This window comes from Gopherus flavomarginatus, chromosome 3 (genome assembly GCF_025201925.1).
Source record: "Gopherus flavomarginatus isolate rGopFla2 chromosome 3, rGopFla2.mat.asm, whole genome shotgun sequence".
NCBI lineage: Eukaryota > Metazoa > Chordata > Testudines > Testudinidae > Gopherus > Gopherus flavomarginatus.
Window position 1 is genome coordinate 47530823 of NC_066619.1, and position 25875 is coordinate 47556697.

General features: G+C 40.2%; 1 protein-coding gene across 3 annotated transcripts in view; it reads right to left on the minus strand.

The window, feature by feature from the left end:
- Positions 1-549: 549 nt before the first annotated feature.
- The window catches only part of IQGAP2 (IQ motif containing GTPase activating protein 2), a 251320-nt gene continuing 225994 nt past the window's right edge, over positions 550-25875 (minus strand). For all 3 annotated transcript variants that reach the window (XM_050944558.1, XM_050944559.1, XM_050944560.1), the window contains 6 exons: positions 16270-16357; positions 14217-14429; positions 6364-6524; positions 5212-5355; positions 1891-1999; positions 550-1526 (listed from right to left, as the gene is read on the minus strand). In XM_050944558.1, coding sequence (XP_050800515.1) covers positions 1413-1526; positions 1891-1999; positions 5212-5355; positions 6364-6524; positions 14217-14429; positions 16270-16357 — 829 coding nt within the window. In that variant the 3' untranslated portion in view covers positions 550-1412. The remainder of the gene's footprint in view (positions 1527-1890; positions 2000-5211; positions 5356-6363; positions 6525-14216; positions 14430-16269; positions 16358-25875) is intronic.

Here is a 25875-nt window from a genome sequence, read left to right on the forward strand (position 1 = left end):
TGGTTTGACTCTGAGCTTCGTATCCTGGCATTGCAAGGGTTAGCTGGCTGGGAACAGGCAGGGCATAATTCATCCTCTGTAGAGCTTCACCTAGGGAACATTGCCTAGATTTAAGCCAGGTATTTGCAGGATAGCTCTGCTATACTGGAGTGGGGGACAGAGTAGTCCTGCAGGGAGTGGCTGTAGTGGCAGATCCAGGTGGTTGAAGCCACAACACTGCTATTTACATGATCCAGGGGAGGAGGCGGCGAAGTTGCCAGTGCACAAAAATGAATAATGATAAAAGCTTTTAAAACAAAATGGTTGGGACAAACTGAACTGTCAAACTGGTTCCACTGCCAGAGGCAGAAAATCTGGTGGCCTGAACTGAAGGGCAGAGTTTAGTCCTAAAGGCTCCAGCAACAACACTGGACAACTTCCAAATTCCGCAGGTGGAGGGTATTAGCCGATGAGTAATGAATGGGGAGAGAAGCTGGGCCGCAGAATTCCCTCTCACCATGTGGACTGTTACAGTAATAAAGGGTGAAAATGATTTAGAAACCAAACCAGTGTAATTAAAGTAACATTTATTTTACATAGAACAATCTCCAAAGAATACATTTAAAAACTAATTTTATTGCATTTATTTACGGATTTTATTTATTTTCATACAAAAGACAGACAGGCACAATTTAAGTATTCAAATACCTCAAGTAATTAAAAAAAACCCCAAACCTACCGATCACTATTCAGCTTGCCCCTTAAATTAAAAGGCTGTGAGTACAAAATTTTACTTACCCGAGGCAGTAGTGCATTTTTATTTAGTAGGAATAAATCACAAAATATATTTTGTACAAGTAAATGTTATTGTAACTTTATAATTACCTATAAAATTTATTTCAAATTGCACAGGAGTTCGCTTTACAATTGACATCTGCCAGAAAACAGGCTTAGCATTTAACTATTTGCCAAAAATATCCCATAGAAACAAATTAAGATTTCTTTCAGAGAATACTTCAAAAGTCTAATAACTATATTATGTAACTTGGATCATTAAAAAATATAATGTTTTCATAGGAAGAAGTGTCTATATTTATGCCATTGAACTAAATTTATTTTCTGCCTATTTTAAAAACCAGCCCTCCCCTCTGGCCCCAAAATAGCTGAGTCACTAAATAATTATATACTTTCCAATCAAAGTTCTAACACCATAGTGAAATCTGGAAGTGTTTAAATTAATCTATTTTCTAATTTACTACTGCAGTATCAAATGATGAAAAAGGCACGTAAGTATATTCTTCTGAACAGTTTGGTCTTTTTTTGACATCAAAAACAATGTCCAATGATAGCAACCGCAAACAAATGTTTAAAAGCAAAAATACTGAAGAGACATTCCTACTGATTTGATGCAGAGTCCACAATATCTGCAATCTTCATTTTCCATAGAATTTCTTGTTCAACAGGAATATGAGCAGGTTTACATTCACTTTAGCTTTATCAAACATTTTCATTACAGCTACACCTTCATACTGCATCTGAAGCAAATCCTGCAATTAAGGGGAAAAAAAGTTAGTCTTGGCTTGGGTTCACACTGATTCCCAATTTGAAAAATAAAAACAATTGTGGTACATTTATTTATACGTCTAGAGCCTCAAGCTCTAGATGCTTCACAGCTGAAGTGACATTTAGTAATTAATTTTTGACACACTTACTGTATTGTCATACATATAAACTAAAATTATCCCCTTCTACATACCCAATCTCAGCCTGATCTTAATATCTTACCTCAGTAACACTGTTACATCACACCCTTTATACTGCTCCAATAGTTTATGAAAAATCAGAAAGGGTAAATTTTAGCTTAAATACAAAGTTTATTTAGGTCCAATAGAGCAAATTTAAAAACTTTACCTGGAAATGGAGTTCCACTTTTTCCATCTGAACACCCAAGAATTTTGCTTTGATTTCAAAGTCACCCATTTCTTCACCAGGTGTGATGTCAAACATAACATTTTTAAACCTTAAAAAAAAAAAAAATCGGCTATATAAATGTATGCCACACAATTTCACATGATCAAGGAACAGAGAAAGCCATGAAAACAATTTGTACTAAAAGCACTAGTATTTTCCTAAGCACAGTATGCACTCATGACAAGTACATAATCTGAAACCATAGGTATTACTACTGCTCCTGTGCCCATCAGTAGCAGAATCTGGGAGACTGCAGGGCAGTTTCTGGTTTGGAACAGAAATCAGTAGCGCAGAGCTGGGTATTTCTTAGGCTATATTTACACTCACTCACAGTGCTTTACAGTATAGGAATACAAGCACACAATACCAGCAGAGTGCTCCTGGTGTGGATTCAGGAACACTGGCAAAACTATGCTTTGTACTCGTATACTAAAACCACCTCCCATAAGTAGAACAAACATACCAGTAAAGGCACAGTTTTGGTAGTATAACTGCTTCTACAATAGGGGCTTCTGCTAGCATAGCTGCATCACTGAGGCCATGGCTACACTGACACTTTACAGCGCTGCAACTTTCGCGCTCAGGGGTGTGAAAAAACACCCCCCTGAGCGCTGCAAGATACAGCGCTATAAAGCCTCAGTGTAATCAGTGCTGCAGCGCTGGGAGCGCGGCTCCCAGCGCTGCAAGCTACACCCGTAAGGGATGTGGTTTACATGCAGCACTGGGAGAGCTCTCTCCTAGCACTGGTGCTGCGACCACACTCACACTTCAAAGCGCTGCTGCGGCAGCGCTTTGAAATTTCAAGTGTAGCCATACCCTAAGGGATCACACCCCTGACTAACACTGCTTTGCCAGCAGAAGTCTGCAGTGTAGACATGGCTATAGGGTAGTTTATTTACAAAACGTACACACAAAAGTTTTGTTTCCTTAAAGGGAAGAGGTAACAAACGGCACACAGGCAGCACCCTGTATTGTAGATACCAAAGCTAAAGTCCTGCTCCTCTGTCCCCAGAAGCTTCTGTCTCACACCTCAGTCTCTCTCTCCAGGATCCCACACAAATCTAACTGCTTAATGAAATTGTGCCCACTGCCCTTTACCTCCCTCTGTCCCTGTTAGTGTTTCCATCCTGAACTGATCTCTTCTCTGATCTGTTCAGCATTTTAAGAGCCAAAAGCAGCATGGACCACTGCTGATCTTTAACTTAATATGTGTAATATAAAGTACAGCCAAGAACACATTTCATCTTTAGGGAAAAGGTCTTTTTAGCTTTATGTACCATGACATTTGGGTCCTGGCGTATCAGGTGGCTATCAGTGAAGCTCTGAAGACACATGTGTCTTTGAAGTCCCTTCTGAGAGTGGCCTCTATCTTTCCACCTACCAAGGAATTTGATAAGATATCCTTCCCTTAGGAAGGGATGCTAAGATACCATGTTCTTTACCAGGGACGTTACTGCTACATCAGCCTCAGGGGAGCTAGAAAACACTGTTAGGGTGCTAGAACCAGGTAGAATTTCAGGACTTAAATAGCCTTTCCCCCTTTTGTTGGATGTTTCCCACTCCTTCCTCAATGGAGCAATGTAGTAGGGGATGGAAAGTTCTCTGTTTTGGATGAGTAATAGCGGTCCTTAGTTTTAGCTTAGTAAGGCCTTCTCTGGCTACATCTTGATGGTGTCCTCAATCTTCCTCTACATGGTTTCAAACATGCCTGAAGGAAAGAACTTCTCATGCTGCTTTAAGTTTGGGTTTTTCACAAAACTAGGAGTTCTCCAAACAAAGCTCCTTCTTTGGAAGAGAAACTGGAGCTCATGGAAGATGAAGATCTATGATACTTTGTCCTTTGTATTATCTGGTGTTTGGCTTCTTTAAAAATACATATATTCATTTTGCCTTTGGGAATGAAGTTTCATTCTGATTGGGAGTCCACTCTCCATCGTACTTGGGGCTTTTGAGGTGTAGCTCATGTGAAGGGAAAGAGGGAGGGTTGAGCTTTTGCGCTTCTCATTCTTGAATATGTTATTGGAAAGGAAATGCAAAGCATCCTCCTCCTAAGGGACTAGATTATCCTCTTCAAAAGGTGTCTAGTTGGAAAATATGCCAGACTCCCTGCTCTTGACAACAACATACTTAAGTGAATGGGAAGGAACTCTGGAATTTCTTTTTTTTAAATATACTGACCAGTTGATTGTGAGAGGTGTTAAATTAACGAGCCCCCCTCCCCAATTTCCCTCAAAAAATCTGTGATTAGTACCATGGGGGCTCTAACAAGCCTCACCACCATTATGAACTGACCCGTCTTTACTGACATGTCTCTACAGGAGTCTAGACTAGTATGTGAGGAAGAATGCAGGGACCTCAACATGTCGCTGAAATGCTGCATTGTTTTCCTTAGAAAAGCAAAGTTCCATGGACCTTTGAAAAGTGTGACAGAGCTGTCTTTTCTGTAGCTTCTGAAAAAGGTCTCCTCACAAATGAGGCACTCCTTGATTTTCAGTTTGTTCTCTTCGGTTTGCTCAGTATGTTAGAACTCTGCAGGTTGTCCTATTTTGGAGGGTGGGAATGACAAAAAGCACCCTGAAAAAGTTTTGGTCCTCTAAGGGAGAAAGGGTGAGAGAAAAGTGAGATATTTTGCTTGCAGCTGTCCCAAACAGAGCTATGAAACCTAGCATATTGGATAATGCAGGAGACTTCAACAACCAATTCTCTTTGCACTGCCAAAGGCAGAGAATCTGGGAAAAGGGTGGAAGTAAGCACAGAGAAGTCACGTGTGACCTGTCTCTGGTATTTGCAGGAAGAGAGCTGAAGCCCAAGTGTCTCGCTCAGGAGGAGGGAAAGGTCAGGATCCAAAAGCTTCAAAACCGAATAATTTTCACTAATAGCAATTTCAGCATAATGCCTGCTTTACTCAAAAGTTTATTAAAATGATTACTCAGTGGATGAAAAGGCAATAGCTGCTCAGCAAGTCAGCTGTATCAGCGCTTATTAAATTACTTTAAATGGAACATCTAGAAGTTAGCTATAATGTTGCAATAATATGGTGCCTATTCTCAAAAAAAAAGTCATTAAGTAGCAAACTACAAAGAGAGCGAGGAGAAAGTTTATTAGGATATGCAACTGTAATTTCCCTTCCTAACGTATAAAGATCTCTACAGTAATGTGAGGAAAAAAGAATGTTGATATTTCTGAACTTTTACCAAAACAATGACTGGTTAAAGAGTTGTCAATTTCCTTGGCTCTGAGCAGGTTTAACATCATACTCACTGGTTGGTTTGAAGATCTTCAATTTCTAGAATGACACCTTTTTCATGTAGTCTTGCTGCTGTGTACTTTAGTGATGTGTGCTTAAGTTTTCTGCTTCCCTTCTCTTCTACTTTTCCATCTAATTTAATTGACCTCCGAGAATTTCTGTAGAAGAGAAAAGTTTGTGGTTAATCCAAACACATTTCTCCTTCAGACTTATTTCTTTCCTCTTCTCCATAGTTCTTTGCAAAGGAACGGCTAACAAAGAGTTTAGTTCTTCCTTCACTCCTGTGTGTTCTTCTGAAGGCTCTTGTTAACTGTAACCAACTTTCACATAAAAAAAAGAAAAATTTAACACTAGAAAAACAAAATGGAGGAAAAAAAAGGAACAGATCTGAGCATTACTGGAATTACTATTAGAAAAAAAATAGGAGACATTTTGTCTGAATAATGTACATATTTTTGTAAAGATTTTCAGCTCCTGAAAACAAATTTTAGCAGCTGGTTATATTTAACTTGTAGTAAGATGTAAAGTGATAGAAGTGACAACAGATTTTCTCTCTTGAAAAACAAAACAAACAAACAAACAAACCAAAGTCCTTCTCTCTTAAAGAACCCACAACTTATGTCAATAAAACTTTACATTATGCAGTCTTAGTTGTGGCTTTATCTCATGAGTAATGCAGTAATCCAGGAATTCGTTATACAGATCATCCCAGACAAGTGTCAAATACTTGCATCACAAAGCATATTTTAGCAAAGAAATATTTTAAAAAGTTAGTACTATTCTATATTCCTCAACCTTCAAGCAAGTTGCCTCAGAGTGTGGAGGAAAATAACAGTGATGCCCCAATGCAATGTTGCACATGGAGCTTGCACATGTGTACTCCCACTGGTAAACTCCAATTAAACTTTCCAATTTAAGACCAATAAATTGAAAATATACCTGTCAGACTTCTTTTTTAAAAAAGGCTTTTTAAAAGGAGGCTTCAAAGAAATTTATTATCACTGTTTCCTTTTTGCTGTGTAGTTTATTCAACTGTTAGTGACAACTCCGGTTCACTTTTTACATGTGAATTATACTCAAATTTGCAACTAAAGATGAAGCCCTCCACTTACATCAATGGCATTTGGAACTCTCTTCAGACATTAAAAAGAAATCTTTCAACTCACTTCCTTGTTAAGTTGTCTAAGCAGGTTTTTATATAGGTGTTGTAATAATTTACTTGATCTTCATAAAATGCTGTCTTGGATTGAAGTGCAGACAGAGTCTGTTGGAGTTTCACTAATTCAGCTTTTCGATGATGTCGGTATCTTCTTTGATTTCGGATGTCCTGAGGTAAAAAGTTTTGAATTGAATTGTTTTATTGAATAATAAATTGACTTGAATTTTTTAAATAAAATTATTTCCTCACAAACCACCACCAAAATCTGTTCAATACTTCTATGACTGAATAGTAACTTATTGCTCACTCATTTACTGGGGAAAACATGAATTATAATATTGCACTTGCTCATCTTTCCCAGAAGTGGTTTTTTAAAGTGTAGATACAAATCCTCTGTGTACAAGGAATAGCATTTAGTTGTGCAAAATGGATAATGACATCCCTAACCCATTTATGTGCAATTTAGTCAGATGCTTCTAAAAGCATATTTCTTTTATCATTTATAATTATTTCTGCCTATTATGCTGAAGAGAGAGTCCATGTTTCAGCAAATAAACCATTATTCGATGACCAATGACTTATTTGAGGAGCCAAAGAAGTCAAAACTAGTTAAGAAAATCTATAAAACCTTTATTTTTATGGTATGTTATTTCTTCCAATACTTTGATGCTACAGGTAGAGACTTAGTCAGCTTTTCCACTCCAGTGCATACAATTTACAAACAGTGGTGAGGACTAAGTGAGTAAATAGGTCAGATTTTAAGAGCCAGACAAATATTTGGGATAGGGTGAAAAGACATTGACAATTCTGACTCATTTCTAGGACACCGCAGAATATAAAGGACTTATCTACTCATCTGATGATTATTTTTAGGTCTTTAACACACCATAAAAAACTTACTTATAACTGTAGTTCTTCAAGATGATGTAGTCAGTGTGGATCCCACTGTAGATGCGCATGTCTCTTGTATGTACAATTGGAGTCTTTATTAGCAGCGCCTGAGGCCACAAATGTTCTGTGCTTCCTCGTGTACCCATGCAAGGGCATAAAGGGCAGAACAGCCACAATCTTCCTCAGGGCCCCACAATCAAAAGCCTGGGTTGCTAAGGACTCAAAATGGAGTTTGAGAGCTGGTCATAGGACCCACACTGACTACATCTTGAAAAAAAAGACTGTTACTCAACGTTGCGTAGAATCACAGGGTTAGAAGGGACCACAAGGGTCATCTAGTCCAGTGGTTCTCTGCATTTTTTCATTTGTGGGCCCTTAAATTTTTGAATGGAGGCGCAGACCCCTTTGGAAATTTTAGACAGTCTGCAGACCTCTGGTGCCCATGGACCACAGGTTGAAAACCCCTGTTCTATGGTAGTGACAACTTTCTGTGGATTCCTTAGAGACAGCCTGCAGACCTTGAGGGGCCATGGACCACAAGTTGAGTGAGAACCACAGATCTAATTTACCCTCCTAACATGCAGGATTTCTCATAATTGTTCTTCAATATATATTGCATAGGTCCATTATGCTGTAGATGTCTGCGCACTGGTGCTGGAGTGTTTTCCCCAGCAGTATCTATAAAGGCCCCACCCACTGCTAAACTCCTCATGCTCCAAAGCATTAATAATAAGAATTTTAGTTATAAACTGGGGACACATCAGTTGGAAGCAACAGAGGAGGAGAAGGACCTTGGAGTATTGGTTGATCACAGGATGACTATGAGCCGCTAATGTGATATGGCCGTTAAAAAAGCTAATGCAGTTTTAGGATGCATCAGGCGAGGTATTTCCAGCAAAAGATAAGGAGGTGTTAGTACCGTTATATAAGGCACTGGTGAGACCTCATCTGGAATACTGTGTGCAGTTCTGGTCTCCCATGTTTAAGGACGAATTCAAACTGGAACAGGTTCAGAGACGGGCTACTAGGACGATCCGAGGAATGGAAAACCTGTCTTATGAAAGGAGACTCAAAGAGCTTGGCTTGTTTAGCCTAACCAAAAGAAGGCTGAGGGGGGATATGCTTGCTCTTTATAAATATATCAGAGGGATTAATATTAGGGAGGGAGAGGAATTACTTAAGCTTTGTTCTTGTGTCTACATTGGTACTAATGGGTACAAACTGGACACTAGGAAGTTTAGACTTGAAATTAGATGAAGGTTTCTAACCATTAGAGGAGTGAAGTTCTGGAACAGCCTTCCAAGGGGAGTAGTGGGGGCAAAAGACATATCTGGCTTTAAGACTAAGCTTGATAAGTTTATGGAAGGGATGGTATGATGGGATAGCTTAATTTTGGCAATTGATCTTTGATCATCAGCAGGTAAGTATGCCTAGTGGTCTGTGATGGGATGTTAGATGGGATGGGATCTGAGTTACCGCAGAGAATTCTTTCCTGAGTGCTGGCTGGTGAGTCTTGCCCACATGCTCAGGGTTTAGCTGATCGCTATATTTGGGGTCGAGAAGGAATTTTCCTCCGGGGCAGATTGGCAGGGGCCCTGGAGGTTTTTCGCCTTCCTCTGCAGCGTGGGGCATGGGTCACTTGCTGGTGAATTCTCTGCAGCTTGAGGTCTTCAAACCACAATTTGAAGACTTCAGTAACTCAGACATAGGTTAGGGGTTTGTTACAGAAGTGGATGGGTAGGGTTCTGTGGCCTGCTTTGTGCAGGAGGTCAGACTAGATGATCATATTGGTCCCTTCTGACTCTAAAGTCTATGAGTCTAAAGCCAGGATAATGGCTGAAGCATCAGGGAAGGAAGGTGGGTTGTATAATGGACATATGCAACATCTCAAAGAACAACAGTTATGAGAAGGTGAGTAACCATTTTGTCTTCTGATTGCTTTCATATGTCCATTACACTACTGACAATTCTCAAGCTGATACTCCAGGAGGCATGGCACGAAGTCACATTGGAAGAGGGATTGTAGGACCACTTTACCAACATTTGCATTCTCCTGTGATGCAGCAGACAGTGAGTTATGCCTGGCAAATGTATGACTACCAAAGACCACTTCACTTCTCTACAGAGGTCTGTAACTGGGATGCGTACCACAAATGCTGCTGAGGTTGAAGGAGCTCTGGTCTAGTGCACTGATAGTTTGTCAGGAGACATTACTCCTTTGGCAGCATAACACATTGTAATGCAGCTGGTGATCCATTTTGAGAGCCTGTGAGTTGTCATTGAGTGGCCTCTCATATGTTCCACATAAGATGAAAGACTGGGAAGACACCCCCAAAAGGCTTTGTCCTACCTAGCTAAAAACACCAATGTGTGAATGTCCATGGTATGGAGCTCCTCCTCCTCCTTGTGGATACGCAATTTTGGGAAGAAACGTTGGAGGCAGGTAGACTAATTTAACTTGAAATTGGACACCATCTTCAAGAGGAATCTGTGGTGTGGTCTCAGCTGAACCTTGTCTTTATAGAAAACTGTAGGTGGATTCATGACTAATGCACTCAGCTCTCCCACCCTCTTGGAAGAGATAATGGCTGCTAAGGTGGTTACCTTTGCTGTCAGGTGTAGAAACATGCACAATGGTAAAGGCTCAAAAGGAGGGTCCATAAGCACAGACGCCACCAGATTTAAAGTCAGGAAACATTGCGTCTCTGATGAACATTCACACCATTCAGGAACCTGGTAGTAATTGGGTGAGCAAAGACCATCTTTCCATCTATGTGAGGGTGAAATGCTGAGATGACCACTAGAGTCACCCTAACAGAGCTAAGAGCTAGCACTGACTCCTTAAGGAGCAAAAGATAGTCCAGAATTGATTAAATCTTCATCTGAGTCAGGGCCACATTACCGGAGGCTGCTGAGATGGAAAAAATATTTTCATTAACTCAACTAAATAGCTCTTCTGGATGGATTTCCACTATTAAGGAGCGTATTCTAGACTGCTACTGAGCAATGTGCCTTTTCTGCATTCAACCATGCCGTAAGATGCAGCATCCACCCATGGCTGTGTCTCAGGAGGTCTCAGGTTACTGGTAACAAAGGTTTATGAGTGAACAGTTTGCAGAGGTTTGAATATCATGTTTGTCTCAGCCAGGCTGGAGCTATAAGGATAATTCTGCCCTGATCTTGATTGAGCTTGAGAATGACCCTGGGAATAAGCGGTATTGGCAGGTATGCAGAGAGGAGCTCTTTGTTTCTCAGAAACAGGAAAGTGTCTGATATTGACCCTGGGCAGTGATCCACCATAGAACAGAAGCAGGAATACTTCCTGTTCCTTCGAGTTGCAAACAGATGTACGGACAGAACACACCAGTTAGAATGCTTGTGTTGAGCGACCGTTAGTGTTCCAAATTGAAGGACTTGCCCAGGATAGTTGCCATGCCACCTGAAAGCCTGGCAGGTGTGATGCGTTGAGATTGACAAAATTCTGACTGCACCAGTTCCATAACTTGACTGCCTCCTAACAGAGACTGTCTGACATGGCACCCCCATGCTTGTTCACATAGAACACTGCTGTGGTGGTGCTGAATAGTCTTGCCCTAAATTGCAGCAGGAACTGCCAATATTCACAGAATACTGCATGCAATTTGAGGACATGTGTGTGTAACCTGAGCTCTAAGGTCACTCAGATGCACTCTCCAACCCACAACTGAGCCATCCATTACCAAAGTCATGATAGGGATAGGGAGAAAGAAAAGAACTCTCCTGCACAAGGAATCTTGGCTCATGGCAGTACTTTGTCAGGGATGCACACCAGCTTGTCTGGATGATGAATCTGAGGGCAACAAATTGACTTGAGCCATGCCTGAAAATCTCTCAGGTACAGCTTGGCATTAGGGGTGGACCTATGTGAATGCTGCCATATCACTTAAAAGTCTGTGGGAATTCCTCACAGTGGTCTGAGGATGGTCACTGAGGAGCGCACAGAGTTCCCATATAGGAAATGTGGAATAAGGCAGGAAAGCCTGGCTGAGGTCAAATCCAAGACTGCCCTGATGAATGCAGAAACAAAGTTGACTTTTTATTGCTCAATTTCAGGCTTAGGACATTGAACAGACCCAAAATCTGAGGGACCATAGCCCTGAGATCTGTGGCAAGCATCACCATCCTGAAACTGAGGTGATGTATGTATTTGTTCTGTTTACTCAGGTCTAGGATAGGACAAAGACCACCTTTTCCTCTGCAGAAGAAGAACATATGGGGAGCTGAAGCCTTTTCCCCTGAACTCTTGTGATACCTCTTCTATGAGTTCTAGATGAAGCAACAAGGCCATTTGGTTGCAATGTTAATGTGACAAGGGTCCCATGTAACTTCCTTTGTGTCATCTTTCAGTTCTTCCCTCTGTACTGTAGGAGCTTGGTTAGGAAGAACTTCATCCTTCATGTAATACAGTTATATTTTGTGAATAGGGCCTGGTAGTTCATGATATGGAGCTGTACTGAAGCAGAGGAATAAGACTTGCGCCTGAAGAGATTCCATTTCTTAAAGTCTTCCTCTTTTGGGGTGCCCTTTGCAGTTCTGGATTTGTGTATAATATCAGTTTCACCAGGAACCCTGGGTTATGTTAGCCATAAGAAATTCACAGCCTTGGCATGATGCTTGATACCTTTTCTCAATCCTCTTGAATGTAGTAGGAAGAGCAGCCAAGGTCTGCCAAAGTCCCCTCACCAGCTAGTGTATATTGTTGTTAATGAGGAGGGCAATCCTGGTAGAGGTTGAGAACTTCAGGATGTCAGAGTTTATGGGACTTGCCCCAGATTACTGAGGTTGTGATGTCCAGGGTCTGTGGGACTGGGGTTGAAAGGTCCTACAACACTTTAAAGTAGCCCATTGATAATGCTGCAGCTAGTGTTACTGCTTCATCTAGTGACAATGACGACTTCTGATGGAGGAGGAGGTTGATGGGGTTCTTCCTGTGTAGCCTCAACCTGTTTGTGGAGGTTGTCTGTCTCTGGCATGGAAGGCCTGGACATTGCTGCCACTGGGAAGTGAGATCTCTTCTTCTGTGATACATGAGAACAGGATCTGCTCTGAGACAGGCATGCTGTACAGGTGTTGGCTGGGCTGAGGTTGATGAACACAGTGCCACTCATGTTTTGCCTATGACGGGGAGCCACCGGGAGCCTCCAGTACCTTCTGTGAGGCTCTCCCCCTTCTTGACATTGTGAATCAATGGCTCAAGGACAGCAACAAGAAGTATATTTCCTCTGGTGGGGGTGCTGTAGTGTACGTGACATCGATGCCCGGGGAGGTGGTGTCAATAGTTGTCTGTGTGGAGGATGTCTCCGATGTGGCTATCTACTCTTCTACCACTATGTACGTCAGCACTACGACGAGTTCAACAGTGTGTTTGTATGGCACGCAATGCCACCTCTGCCAAGATCAGTGCCAGGCCACTCCTTCCCTGTGCTACACTAGCACCTCCCACGCTTGAAGCAACAGAGAACTTGGAGAATTTGTCTCTAGAGGGCTACTATTTTGGTCCTTCCTTCTGAGGCACTCACTGGTTTCAGTCTTCCTACCACAGGCGGTAAGAGGGAACTGCGGGAGGGTGTGACTGCATGAGAGCTCAAGGTAGTACAGGGTCCGCACCGAGTCTGAAGGATGCTGCTATTCAAAGACTCCAACTGCACACGAGGCACACGGACTCCTACAGTGGGTTCTGCATCAGTTCACACAAAGGATAAAACTAGATTACTCTCTTAACAGCATCCATCTCTCAACTTTGGATATTAATTATGCTGATTAAAAAAAACAAACTAAAAAGAGTGCCAGTCAAAGTGCCCTAACACAAATTAACAATTAAAAAATGTCAGCAACTTAAAAATGATCAATTCAGTCTGGGCTCAGCCAGCCACCTACAAAAAACTTCACACCCATTTGTCTAGGAAGCATTCCCTACACCTACTTCAAAAGCCCTCATAAACAGATGTATTCTGCAGGAGGCCTGGAAGGTCATCGGACCTAGACTATTTCAGAAAAGGGAGGGAGCAAGTTCCGAGATTTCACAGAGGATGCCCTGCCAGATGCCCCCTACCACACCTCTTAAGAAGGAGGTTGCAGCTTGAGCACAATCTTCTGATTACAACTGTGGCAGCATGGGAGAGAGGCAATCCCTCGGTTATAGTATTAGAAAACATATCTGACTATGTGTATTTGCAACCAACCAACCTTTTACCTTTTCAAAAAAGTTCGTCTCATGACAATAGCTGATGCAAATGAATATAGTTTCACATTAACTACACTAAATGGACAATACGAGCAAAGAATGGGGATTCTGATTTGGGTCAAGATGATTGGTTGCTACAAGTTTAACTCTTTACTGAGATAATGGAGAAAAGCACCCTCCTTTATGGTTTTTCATCATTGCTGCAGCTATTTTGTCTTATGTCAAAGGTATGTAAAGAAATCTTTTTTATGACTGCTATTTTTATTTGGTTTAACTTTTAAGCTCTGTAAAGATGAAAACCAATGATTACTCAAAACATTGTGCTTTTAAAAATTTATTTAATTTTAAATGGAAAAAAAGTAGCTTATTCTCTCGCATTAGCACCTGCTATTTGTGGTGTATGTTTATCGATACCAATAAAAGAGCTACATAAAAATATCCATAGTATTGGAGATTGTCAGTTACTCTTCATCACTTGTGTAATGTGAATAGAGGAAAAGTGCACACCCTTGCACATTATTCAGCTCAAGCAATCAAGTATTTGAGTATTTTAGCAACTAAATTTCCTCTCTTATTTTGAGGGTCTAAATTTTTCTTTCAAACTGAGATGGAATCATTATTTGCATACTTTAAGTGACTCAGTTCGGTATTCTGTATGAGGATGTTTATCACATGTACATATGCATATGGTGAAAGGGTAGGTGCATTTTTAGAAAACTTAAAAAAACCCAGCACATTCCAATTACCTTAGCAATCTCATTAATGATTTCTTGGTACTTATTTGCTGAAGACACTAATCCAGCCTGTTCCAATGTGCGAAGATTTCTTTGTATTTTCCTTTTCTTTTGTTCTATTGGTAGCTGCCCATCTTCAAGCATAGACTGACTGTGCTTCATTTTCTCAGGAGTTTTGGAATCTAAGATGGCACGTTTCTCTACCACTTTTAAGTGCTCGGATTCCTGGACAAAATATGGAAAAAACAGTTGCTTACTTGTTCATAACGAATGAATATTACATATATATAAAAAGTGTACCGATGCTCTCACCTCTATGTGAGAGAGATAACGGAGAACTCAGAACAAGACTGTGTAAAATAAATGCTATGTTTATATCCATGTTGACTAAACTCTTACCATGCCTCTTGAAGGCACCTTAAAGTAGGTCCATTATTAAGGCTACATTTTAATCACAGGTATTTTTAATTAAAAAAGTTATGGATAGGTCATAGGCAGTAAACAAAAATTCACAGCCGGTGACCTGCCCATGACTTGTACTATATACCCCTAACTAAAATGTGGGCAGGGCGCGCGTCCAGGGGTGCCATGGGAGTGGCCCGGGACCCCGCACTGGTTCTGGGGGAGGAGGGCTAGGTGGAAGTGCACAGCCCAGGACCCCCACTGGTGGTGAGGAAGGGGTGCCGGGCGGCAGCTCATGGCTCAGGACCCCTGCTGATGCGGGGGGTGAGGGAGAAAGAGGATTAGCAGGGCTGATAGGCTCCCTACTCAGTTCTGCATGTCCCTGCAGCTCCTAGGGGAAGTGAAGGCCAAGGTGACTCCCCACACTGCCCCTTCCACAAGCTCTGGGTCTGCAGCTCCCATTGGCCAGGAACCACAGCCAGTAGGAACTGTGAGGGTAGCGCCTGCAAACATGGGCAGAGACCCTGACCCCTCTACCTAGGAATTGCAGAGACATGCCAGCCGCTTCTGGGGAGCCCCCCCTCTGGTAAGCACCGCCTAGCACCCCAATGCCCTGCCCCAAGCCTTGAGCCCCTTCCCACACCCATGCTGTCCCAGCAGTGGCCAGTGCCGCTGGCCCAGGTACTGCCTGATCTGCTGGGACAGCCCCGGAACCAGCCACACCAGTTGCTGCAGAAGTCACAGAAAGTCATGGAATCTGTGATGGACACAGTGCATTATCCATTATTAATGAATTAGTACATTTGTTAGCTGGGAAATGGGAAATGTGTTTGAACCCATTCAAATCAGTGGAAAGACTTTTATGGACTTCAATAGGCTCTGTATCAGGGCCCACAGTCCTTAAAAACGCCCCCCCCATATTTTTTGTTTTGTTTTTGTTTTAAAAGCTAACACTTTGGCTTTTCTTGACATCACTGATATAGCTTGTGCATCCACTATATATTTCAGGCTGCAACAGTTGAGATAACTCTGCAGAAGACGAGATTCCCACGCAATTCCCATACCAAGGAAGGCAACAGGCAGTTTCCCACACAGTTGTTTGTTTATATTGCATAAACAAAGAAGCTAAATGGGAAAATGCTTGAAATTAAGATCCTAGATTTTTCTCATGAAATATGTAATAAGATAACTTACACTGGTGCATTTGGTGGTATAAAAATCAAAGACTACAGACACTTTAACAAACGATGTTAAAAAATGTCATGGACACATGACAGTACAACTTCAGTCTTATTCTAGGTGTTTTAGTACAAAGATCAACATTTTCAAGTAGAAATAAGCCCTGTGATCTCAATGGGACTTTTTACTAAGACTCCTGAAATAAAATACCTATCTCTGAAGTAGTTTTTAAAACTGCATATTAATTTCTGATTTTAATTCCAAGTTATCCACATGAAAGAAAAAAAACAAAATAAAAAAACTTGATTTCCTGATAGATCTGAATAATTAAAAAAAATGTAAATGTAATGATTTATGATGTCAAAAAATAATATTTTTCTCTATTGTTAATGGTCAGAGAAATTTGTGACTATTATCTATTTTAAATACAGGACAAGGTATTAAGATTATATGAAGAGGAGAGCAAAAATAACTGGACATTTACCTGTTGTGCAGAAGCTGGTATTTCTAAGATTTCTAAGAGTGTATCTCCCGGTTGCGTTCGTATCACATCAACTACAAGTCTTTTTGTCCTTTTCAGAGAAATAAACAATGGATATTATAAGACAGCTGTCCTAGGAAGCATTTAGTTTCCTCATTTGTGACTCAATTAAAAAATTAAAAATCACACACACAAAATGTTGGTATTTTTTCAAAGATATTTTAGATTTCAGAGCTTCTATTAACTGCACTATTAAACTAAATAATGGAGTTTTGATATATGCACATTTTTGTATCAAAGTTTATATGCTTCTGTTCCTTTTATTATTTGGGAGATTCAATCATCATGGTGATAGATGCTATAATAAGAATCTAGATAGCTAAATACAGGTGCATTTGTATCACTTAGCTTAGAACTGACAAAGTGAGAGATTGAAATACAGATCTTTCCAAAGTCTGACATATGCATAAATCTTTTATGAGCCACCTGGATTTATACTGAATATTTAGAAACAAAGACATTTGCTGAACTTCAGAAGCAACATACAAATTAATAATGTGTATTACTGTGTACTGCTTAAAGAAAGAGGCATCTCTAGGAGCAGAGAACATGCAACATTTTCTTACTAGCAAAAAAAAAAAAAATTCTAAACAAAAAGGAAATTGCTATGTCCTGATATTTAAAGTGGTGGGTTTTTGTGGTTGTGGTAAGAAGTTATCACAATTCCTGCTGTCTTTTCATTCCACAGTTATTCCAAGAACATCCTGTTACACAGCTCTACTACAACACAATACATTGTTACACAAAACTAGGTACATCTCTTTACAGGCTAATAGTATAAGTAATACATAGAGATTAATGGATAAAGAGTAATGTATAGTATATGCCCTGCTTCAAAGAAAGAAATGTAACAGGGTTTTTGAAAAAAAACATTTTGAAGTATGAGCAGTGAAACTTCTAAGTTAAGTCCTCAAATAACTGTTTTTATCTATGTAAACCACTGTCTTAATTTTCAAGACTAAACGTTTATATCCAACAAGAAATGGTGAGAAAAGATTTTACGGTCTTTTGTTCTATTACTTTCATTCTTACTTGACACAAAACATTTGAGTTTGGATCCATTTCTTTTTGATGTATTAGAAATTCTTACATAAGGAAAAAGGCAGCAGTGGCACTATCTCCAGAAATGTCAGTAAATCGAATTACCATATTCTGATGCATACATAGCTGGAGCAAGAAGTCTGCTCAACCTACTGGAGGCATGGTAGCAATGTTCTATTCCCTCTGTACATAGCTTCTCTTTACTGCATGTGACTTCTCAGACACACAGAATAGCTTCAGAGGGATTCATTCTGTCAGCTAGTGCTCCTGAATTCACTCCAATATGTCAGTGAAGCAGAAGCTCTCTCAAAATGAGTTTGTCCTAGTTATACTCAATTCAAATTTGTCTCCTTTAGCTGCCTTCTCCAACTTTTGGCGATCTCCCTAGAACTTATTTCAGCAGACAGAAATTTATTACAGCTATTTTATGCACTCATTCAGGAAAGGACTTAAGTACATGCTTAACATTGACTCAATGACTCTTGGGTATGTGCTTAAGTTCTTTTCTGAATCCAAATGCTTTTCTGCACTGGGGCCATAGTTAATGGACTCCAAGTGCTGTTCAGGAGGAGAATGAGGTGCACACAGGGTACAGCTGTATACAGAACATATATTTTTCTCCTCAGTCACAAGCAGATGTGCTGTCCTGCAACCAGAATTGGGCAAAACAACCCACTGATGATGAAGTTCTCCTTATGTACTGCTTTTTCATGCAAAAAGATATGCATACAAAACACTGGTACAAGACAGCACTAAATATCGTCCTTTGAAGAAATATATTTGCAATTTTTAAGCTTGAAAGTCCCAAAGGTTTCCTTGAATTTGAATATTCTAAAGATATTTTTAAAAACCTAAAATATTCTAATGAGTTTTATAGAAGAGATGCATCACTGAATTTGTAGAATATCTAGAAACAGTTATTCATATACAGTATATCTGGTTGTATACCTAGATGCACACCATTTCAACATCAATTATTTATTTAAATAATGGCACAAGGTACACCTATAAAGTTTGCAGATGATACCAACCTGGGAGGGGATGCAAGTGCTTTGGAGGATAGGATTAAAATTCAAAATGATCTGGACAAACTGCAGAAATGGTCTGAAGTAAAATAGGGTGTAATTCAATAAGGACAAATGCAAAGTACTCCACTTAAGAAGAAACTATCAGTTTCACACATACAAAATGGGAAATGACTGCCTAGGAAGGAGTACTGCAGAAAGAGATCTTGGGGTCATAGTGGACCACAAGCTAAATACGAGTCAACTGTGTAACACTGTTGCAAAAAAAAGGGGGGGGGCAAAAATTATTCTGGGATATAATTAGCAGGAGTGTTGTAACAAGACACAAGAAGTAATTCTTCTGCTCTACTCCATGCTGATTAGGCCTCAACTAGGGTATTGTGTCCAATTCTGGGCACCACATTTCCAGAAAATGTGGACAAATTGAAGGAAGTCTAGAGAAGAGCAAAAAAATTATTAAAGGTCTAACAAACCATGACCTATGAGGGAAGATTGAAAAAAATGAGTTTATTTAGTCTGGAGAGGAGAAGATAGAGGGGACATGACAACAGTTTTCAAGTACATAAAAAGCTGCTACAAGGTGGAGGGAGAAAAATTATTCTTGTTAACCTCTGAGGATAGGACAAGAAGCAATGGGCTTAAATTGCAGTAACAGCGGTTTAGGTTGGACACCAGGAAAAACTTCCTGTCTGGGGTGGTTAAGCACTGGAATAAATTGCCTAGGGAGTTTGTGGAATCTCCATCGTTGGAGATTTTTAAGAGTAGGTTAGACCAATACCTGTCAGGGACTGTCTAGATAATACTTAATCCTGCCATGAGTGCAGGAAACTGGACTAGATGACCTCGTGAGGTTTCTTCCAGTCCTACGATTCTATGGCAGTAGAAAGTTTCTATGAATGTTCCTCTTAAGGCAGGAAAGCTAATTGTCAGCTAAGGCAAGTGTATTTTCATCTCCTGAACAAAAATACACTGGAAGTTTAATTCTACTTTTGGAAACCTGACCCCTTCCTTGGAAACTATTAACAAAACCCTCATGTGTCATGCCAGATAAGCTTTAAAACCACAATAGGTTCCTCAGATTCTTTAAGTTTCTGAAGGGAAATTAACAACATATATGTATATTAAAACTAAATGGAATGTGCAAGTCAGTATGAGAATCAGCAAGAAAATCTGTCATTTACGAACCCACATTGCCAGTCTGTCAGATATTTAAAAATGTGTTTTCTTTTGACCTAGTTTCTAGAAATACTTAAGCATTCATGCTCATGAAATTCCAGTATACTTCACAAAGGAAACAGGACAAGAGGCAAGTTAATTTTAACTGAGTTGAAGTTAGTTAGAAATGATTAGCACTTTCTGAGAATCAGGCTCTCTTTCAGCATTGGATAAGAAACTGAATTCCAGGTGTACAGGGTATATTTTATAAAACTGTATATAAGTTTTAAGCTACTTATAAAAACAGATTTAAGAGCATAAGGCTGAAAGTACAAGATTGGGGGATCCAGTCTTTAATTTTCATGTAATTTTTAGTTGTGGAAATATTAAAAAATATGTTTTTCAAATCACTTAAAGTGAGTTAATGCTGATCAATATAGATACTTATTTTTACAGCTAGTTTACTTCCTTTCCTCTGCTTCAGTTACAACGAATGCGTTTTGCTTTTATTGACCATAAAGTCCTTTTGTATTTAACTAGTGAAAGCAAGTTAGTTGAGGATTAGACCAGGTAAGAGAAAGGATGCTGGTAGGAAGGGCGAAGTCAATGGTCACCATGGCAGGTGTGATGTCCTCCCCCGTTACAGAAGTTGGTCTGGGAGTCACTGTAGATCACTGACATCACCACGTGGCATATTCAGTCTTGGTTTGGACACAGTTGCGTCTGGCAAAAAGTGATCCGTGACTTTGCAATCTCCTGATTGGATTATTGCAATTAAAAAAATACAGCATAGAATGCAGCTGCTAATTTCGTCCTGACGGTTTTTAATGCACCCATTTTTAGTGGACATAAACTTAGAAGTGTTATTTATTATGGTAGCTACTAGAGGGCCCAGCCAGCTTGGGGCCCCATTGTGCTAGGCACTGTACAAACAGATAGAAAAAACAGACTGGGTGAGAAGGCAGCCAAAGACAAAATGATTTGGCCAAGGTCACAGCAGGTGAATGGCAAAGCTAGGGCTAGAACCCAGGCCTTCAGCTCTGTGCCTTATCCACTAGGTGACATTCCCTCAATGCAATGGAGAAACTAGTCTTGTTCAAGCAGAGCTTTAGTAATCAGAACTTCTTAAAGAGATTATACAAATGTATCATATTTCACACATTCATGACCTTTATCTTAGTTTTAAAAAAAGCTACAGTTCACTAACTCCAAAAGAAGCTACTTCTAGAGAAATAAATTAGATCTTTTGGGAAATACATGCCCTAATTAGTGCATGAATATTGGAATATGAGACCCTTTAGCCTAGATTGGTGTAGGTAAGATGATTCTGAGCATTTTAGCAGCTCATCTTTTCACTTGTGAGAAGCGCAGTGTACTTCCACCATTGCAGAACTGTTGTGAGAAGCATGCATGCCTGAGGAGTCATTTAAAAAAATATATTCCAAACTAGACGTTCCTGTAAACACTGTCCAATTATGCACAAACTGGTGGGTTAATATCTGTGGTTATCACAAATACTATATACATGCGTAACTATTTTACAAAAGCACCAAACAGTTTCAAAATTTATATTATCTCCCAATATGATTAATAAAACATACTTTTAAAGAGTGATGATTTAATATTCAGAACAGCTTGCAGACTGCCAGCTATCTAAACTCATTCGCTATTTAGATATAGAGCAGATACAGCATGAAAGTTGCTCTACACTGCCCAACAAATGTACAAAAATCCTGTTTTGCAGGAGCCACATTTAGTGAGATGTTTGAATGGGAATGAGGCAAAACGGTTCTTAGCACTGACTGATACCCTTATGGAGCGTTTCAACTGACACACCAACTGGATGGCCAGATTTTATAATTATGTCTATTCTAAAAAGTGCAAGAGTTATTGAACAAACATCCTAAGTCAGCTGTGATTATTTACAATTGAAACTGTAGTTCAACTCTGCATAAATCTATTTGAAAATCTCTTTAAAAATCAGATTAGCAGAAACTGAAAAAAACACTCTCTAACAAAGAGTATGAAGTATAACGAGAGATTGCAGGGAGAGAAAAACTTAAGCTTTAATTTAAACAATAGTTTCATGCCATCGATCCCAATTACAGAAGAAACTAGTTGTACAATACACCCAAGGCAATGAGCAAACAAAGAAAAAAAAAAACTGAAATAAAATGGTGGCACTACTAAGCCATATAGTAAACATCACCACTCACTCCAATCCCTTTCCTCATCTTTCATCTCCACATTGTGGATGTAAGCTTTAAGTTGCTCAGGGCTGAGACCTTGTCATTCTGTCTGTAAGTTGCCTAGAGACGGATGTCATATAAATAATACAAACGTGTTGAGATGTTCCTATACTCTTGCCTAGTGTTTTGTTTTAGAAACTACAGAAGTCATCCAAGTAGCTTCACATCAAACTACATATGCAAAGTTACCAAAAAGGACCCCAAAGTGTTTGAAAGTTATGTTTCAGATCAATGAGCATGAACAACTGCTGTACTGATAGCAAACCAATCTCTTTCCTTTAACTCCTGGACCATAAAACTGTATGATCAATGTGTGGGAAATTCTAGAGGAAGTTCTCTCTACCAGCTAAATTGTAAGATTTGTTTAGGGAAAACACTCTTAAGGTTAAGAATTGCTGAGTGTGTGCTTGAAATTGTAAACACTATGGTAAAATGACTTTCCTCCAAAGTAAAGCTTCAGTTGCCAATTAACAAAGCTCAATTACTTTTCAGATTCAGTAAGTACATTAAAAATATTGGTGTTCAGTATGAGTACTGCTGAGTGAGATTGTAGCTGCACTATAGGCCTGCACAGAATGAGGTTTAATTTAAAGACTGTCTAGCCAGACCACAGGTTGTAAAGAAAAGTGTAAGAATAGCAGTTTTAGAAGGTTAGCACTTGCATCCATTTTCAACAGTGAAAAGAGATACTGAACTCCTCATAATTTGCAGGTAAGTTAAATGTGAATATATCCAATGAAATAGGGATGAGGTTAATTTAAAAATAAAAATAGGTATGCAGAACTTTTGATATAATGCACTTGCCTACAGGTTTTACCAATAGTATTTTTCAACCATCTGAAGAAAAAGGAAGCCAGTGAACATTATTCTCTCCCCCTGCGAAAGTCATGCAATGTTTTTGAGCTGAGAGGACAGTAACATCCTGTACAAATACTGGTCAGACAAACATTTCCAAGTGTTTTCAATTTGGAGGAAGAAGGGCAGAGTTGGATTTGCCTTCCAGTCTAGACAGCAACTCATCCTGAATTATGGAGAAAATCATGTGTTAGGACAGCATCTGTTTCACAGTGTGCAATAACGCAAGTAGCCATAACTTCGTAAGAGCTAAACTATTGATGTTTTACAAAGTTTGTTTCACACTTCGAAAGATTCTGGATGGGGTGGTGACTTGACTGGTCCATTTGATACAGATCCTTCTCGTTTCAGGTCAATAGTCTGAATCTGAGCTAGGTCCATATGACCTAAACTAATAACCATTTGATGGCCTATGTGAAATGTGCTGGTAGTTTTTCTGACATCCATATAATGAGCTTGCTAAGGAAATTTAATACATCAGAAACATGCTCATTTCTACATTTCTAATTGATAGGAGTTAAAATTCTTATTTCTTAATTAAAAGTTAGTGTAATTATCTGTTACAATGCTAAGGATATTACAAACTGGAAAAGAGCCCAAATCACTGAGGACAAAAGGCTTTCGTTACTCCTGAAAAACAAGTTAATCTTTGTGTGACGCACATCAGCAATATTATAAAACAGATCCTTCTTAATACAAGAAAACAACGTACACAGAACAAACTAAATTCTAATGAATGAGGAAAATCTGTCCTAACGTGTCAAACTTCAAAAGAACATTAAAGCTTTCAAATGTTACTTTTCATGTAATGAAATCCCACAATATCAAATGGCATTTCATCACCTCTCCTCCCTAAAAAAAAAAAAAAAAAAAAAAAAAAAGGTAAAAATCATAATGAATTAGAGGGACAATCTTACTGTTGTATTCATGCTTTAAATTATTTTCTCACTGTTTCCCTCTTGCCAGGTCATACTTCACTCAAGTCTTGGTTATTATGTCATGAGCAACCTCTGCAGCCAGTGGCAAAGGGAGGAGAGACAGTCCAGATGTGGTCCATACTAAGTGAGTTTGTAATTCCCTGATCTAAACAAGTGTGTTGTGTTTTTCAGAGCACCACTATTCCTATTAACATTAATAGAGGCTGTGGGTGCTTAGCACGTCTGAAAAATCAAGAAACTTATCTAGGTGCCCAAATAAGGATTTAGAGCTGGGATTTTCATATGTGCCTAAGTGACTCAGAAGCACCAATCTCATTCACTTCCAAGAGGTTTTGTGATCTTAAGTCATTTGGGTGTCTAAAGTAGATTTTTCAAAAGCACTGAAGTTTGAAATCAGCGGCTTAAGTCTTAACTAACCTTTGAGTTTTGCCAGAATTACATCCTAAACTCTTAGGCCTGGTCTACACTACGATTTTAGGTCGAATTTAGCAGCGTTACCTCGATTTAACCCTGCACCCGTCCACAGGAAGCCCTTTTTTCGACTTAAAGGGCCCTTAAAATTGATTTCTTTATTCCACCTCCGACAAGGGGTTTAGCGCTGAAATTGGCCTTGCTGGGTCGAATTTGGGGTAGTGTGGATGCAATTCGACGGTACTGGCCTCCAGGAGCTATTCCAGAGTGCTCCATTGTGACCGCTCTGGACAGCGCTCTCAACTCAGATGCACTGGCCAGGTAGACAGGAAAAGTCCCGCAAACTTTTGAATTTCATTTCTTGTTTGGACACCGTTGTGAGCTGATCAGCACAGGTAACGATGCAGAGCTCATCCGCAGAGGTGACCATGGAGTCCTAGAATTGCAAAAGAGCTCCAGCATGGACCGAACGGGAGGTACGGGATCTGATTGCTGTATGGGGAGATGAATCCGTGCTAGCTGAACTCCGTTCCAGTAAACAAAATGCCAAAACATTTTGGAAAAAAATCTCCAAAGGCATGAAGGACAGAAGCTATAGCAGGGACTTGTGGCAATGCCACGTGAAAATTAAGGAGCTCAGGCAAGCCTACCAAAAAACCTGAGAGGCAAACGGCTGCTCTGGGTCACAGCCCCAAACATGCCACTTCTATGATAGCTGCATGCCATTCTAGGGGGTGCAGCCACCAGTACCCCAACCCTGTGTTTTGACTCTTCAATGGAGTAGGATGCAACATGGAAGCAGGTTTTGGGGATGAGGAAGATGATGAGGTTGAAGATAGCTCACAGCAAGGAAGCGGAGAAACTGGTTTCCCCAACAGCCAGGATCTGTTTCTCATCTGGGACCTGGAGCCAGTACTCCCCGAACCCACCCAAGGCGGGCTCCCGGACCCTGAAGGCAGAGAAGGGACCTCTGGTGAGTGTACCTTTGTAAGCATACATGGTTTAAAAGCAAGCGTGTTTAATGATTAATTTGCCCTGGCATTTGCGGTCAGTACAGTTACTGGAAAAGTCTGTTAACGTGTCCGGGGATAGAGTGGAAATCCTCCAGGGACATCTGCATAAAGCTCTCCTGAATGTACTCCCAAAGCCTTTGCAAAATGTTTCTCGGGAGAGCAGCCTTATTCCATCCTCCATGGTAGGACACTTTACCACACCAGGCCAGTAGCATGTATGCAGGAATCACTGCAGAACAAAGCATTGCAGCGTATGGTCCCGGTGTTTGCTGACATTCATTCAAACAACATCTGTTCTTTATCTCTCTGTGTTATCCTCAGGAGAGCGATATCATTCATGGTCACCTGGTTGAAACAGAGTGCTTTTATTAAGTGGACATTCAGAGGTGCCTGTTCCTGCTGGGCTGTTTGCCTGTGGCTGAACAGAAATGTTCCCCACTGTTAGCCACGTGGTGGGGGGAAGGGTGAAGCCATCAAAATGTGACCTTGTAACATTACATAGCACACGTGCTTTCATTAATAGCAAGATTTACCATAAGAGAGCACCCATTGTTCTATAAAATGTCTTTAACTACCACTCTCCCTTTTTTTCCCTTTCCATCAGCTGAATATGTTTCTCCTTCCCAGAGGCTAGCAAAGATTAGAAAGCAAAAAAAAAATGCACTTGGGATGAAATGCTCTCTGAGCTCATGCTGTCCTCCCACACTGACAGAGCATAGCAGAATGCGTGGAGGCAGACAAGGTCAGAGTGCAGGAAAGCACAAATGAACGCGAGGAAGGTGGCAGGCTGTACAGAGCAAGTGGCAGGTTGAAGATGATAGGTGGTGTCAGCTTGCTGACAGAAGGCGGGAGTCAATGCTCA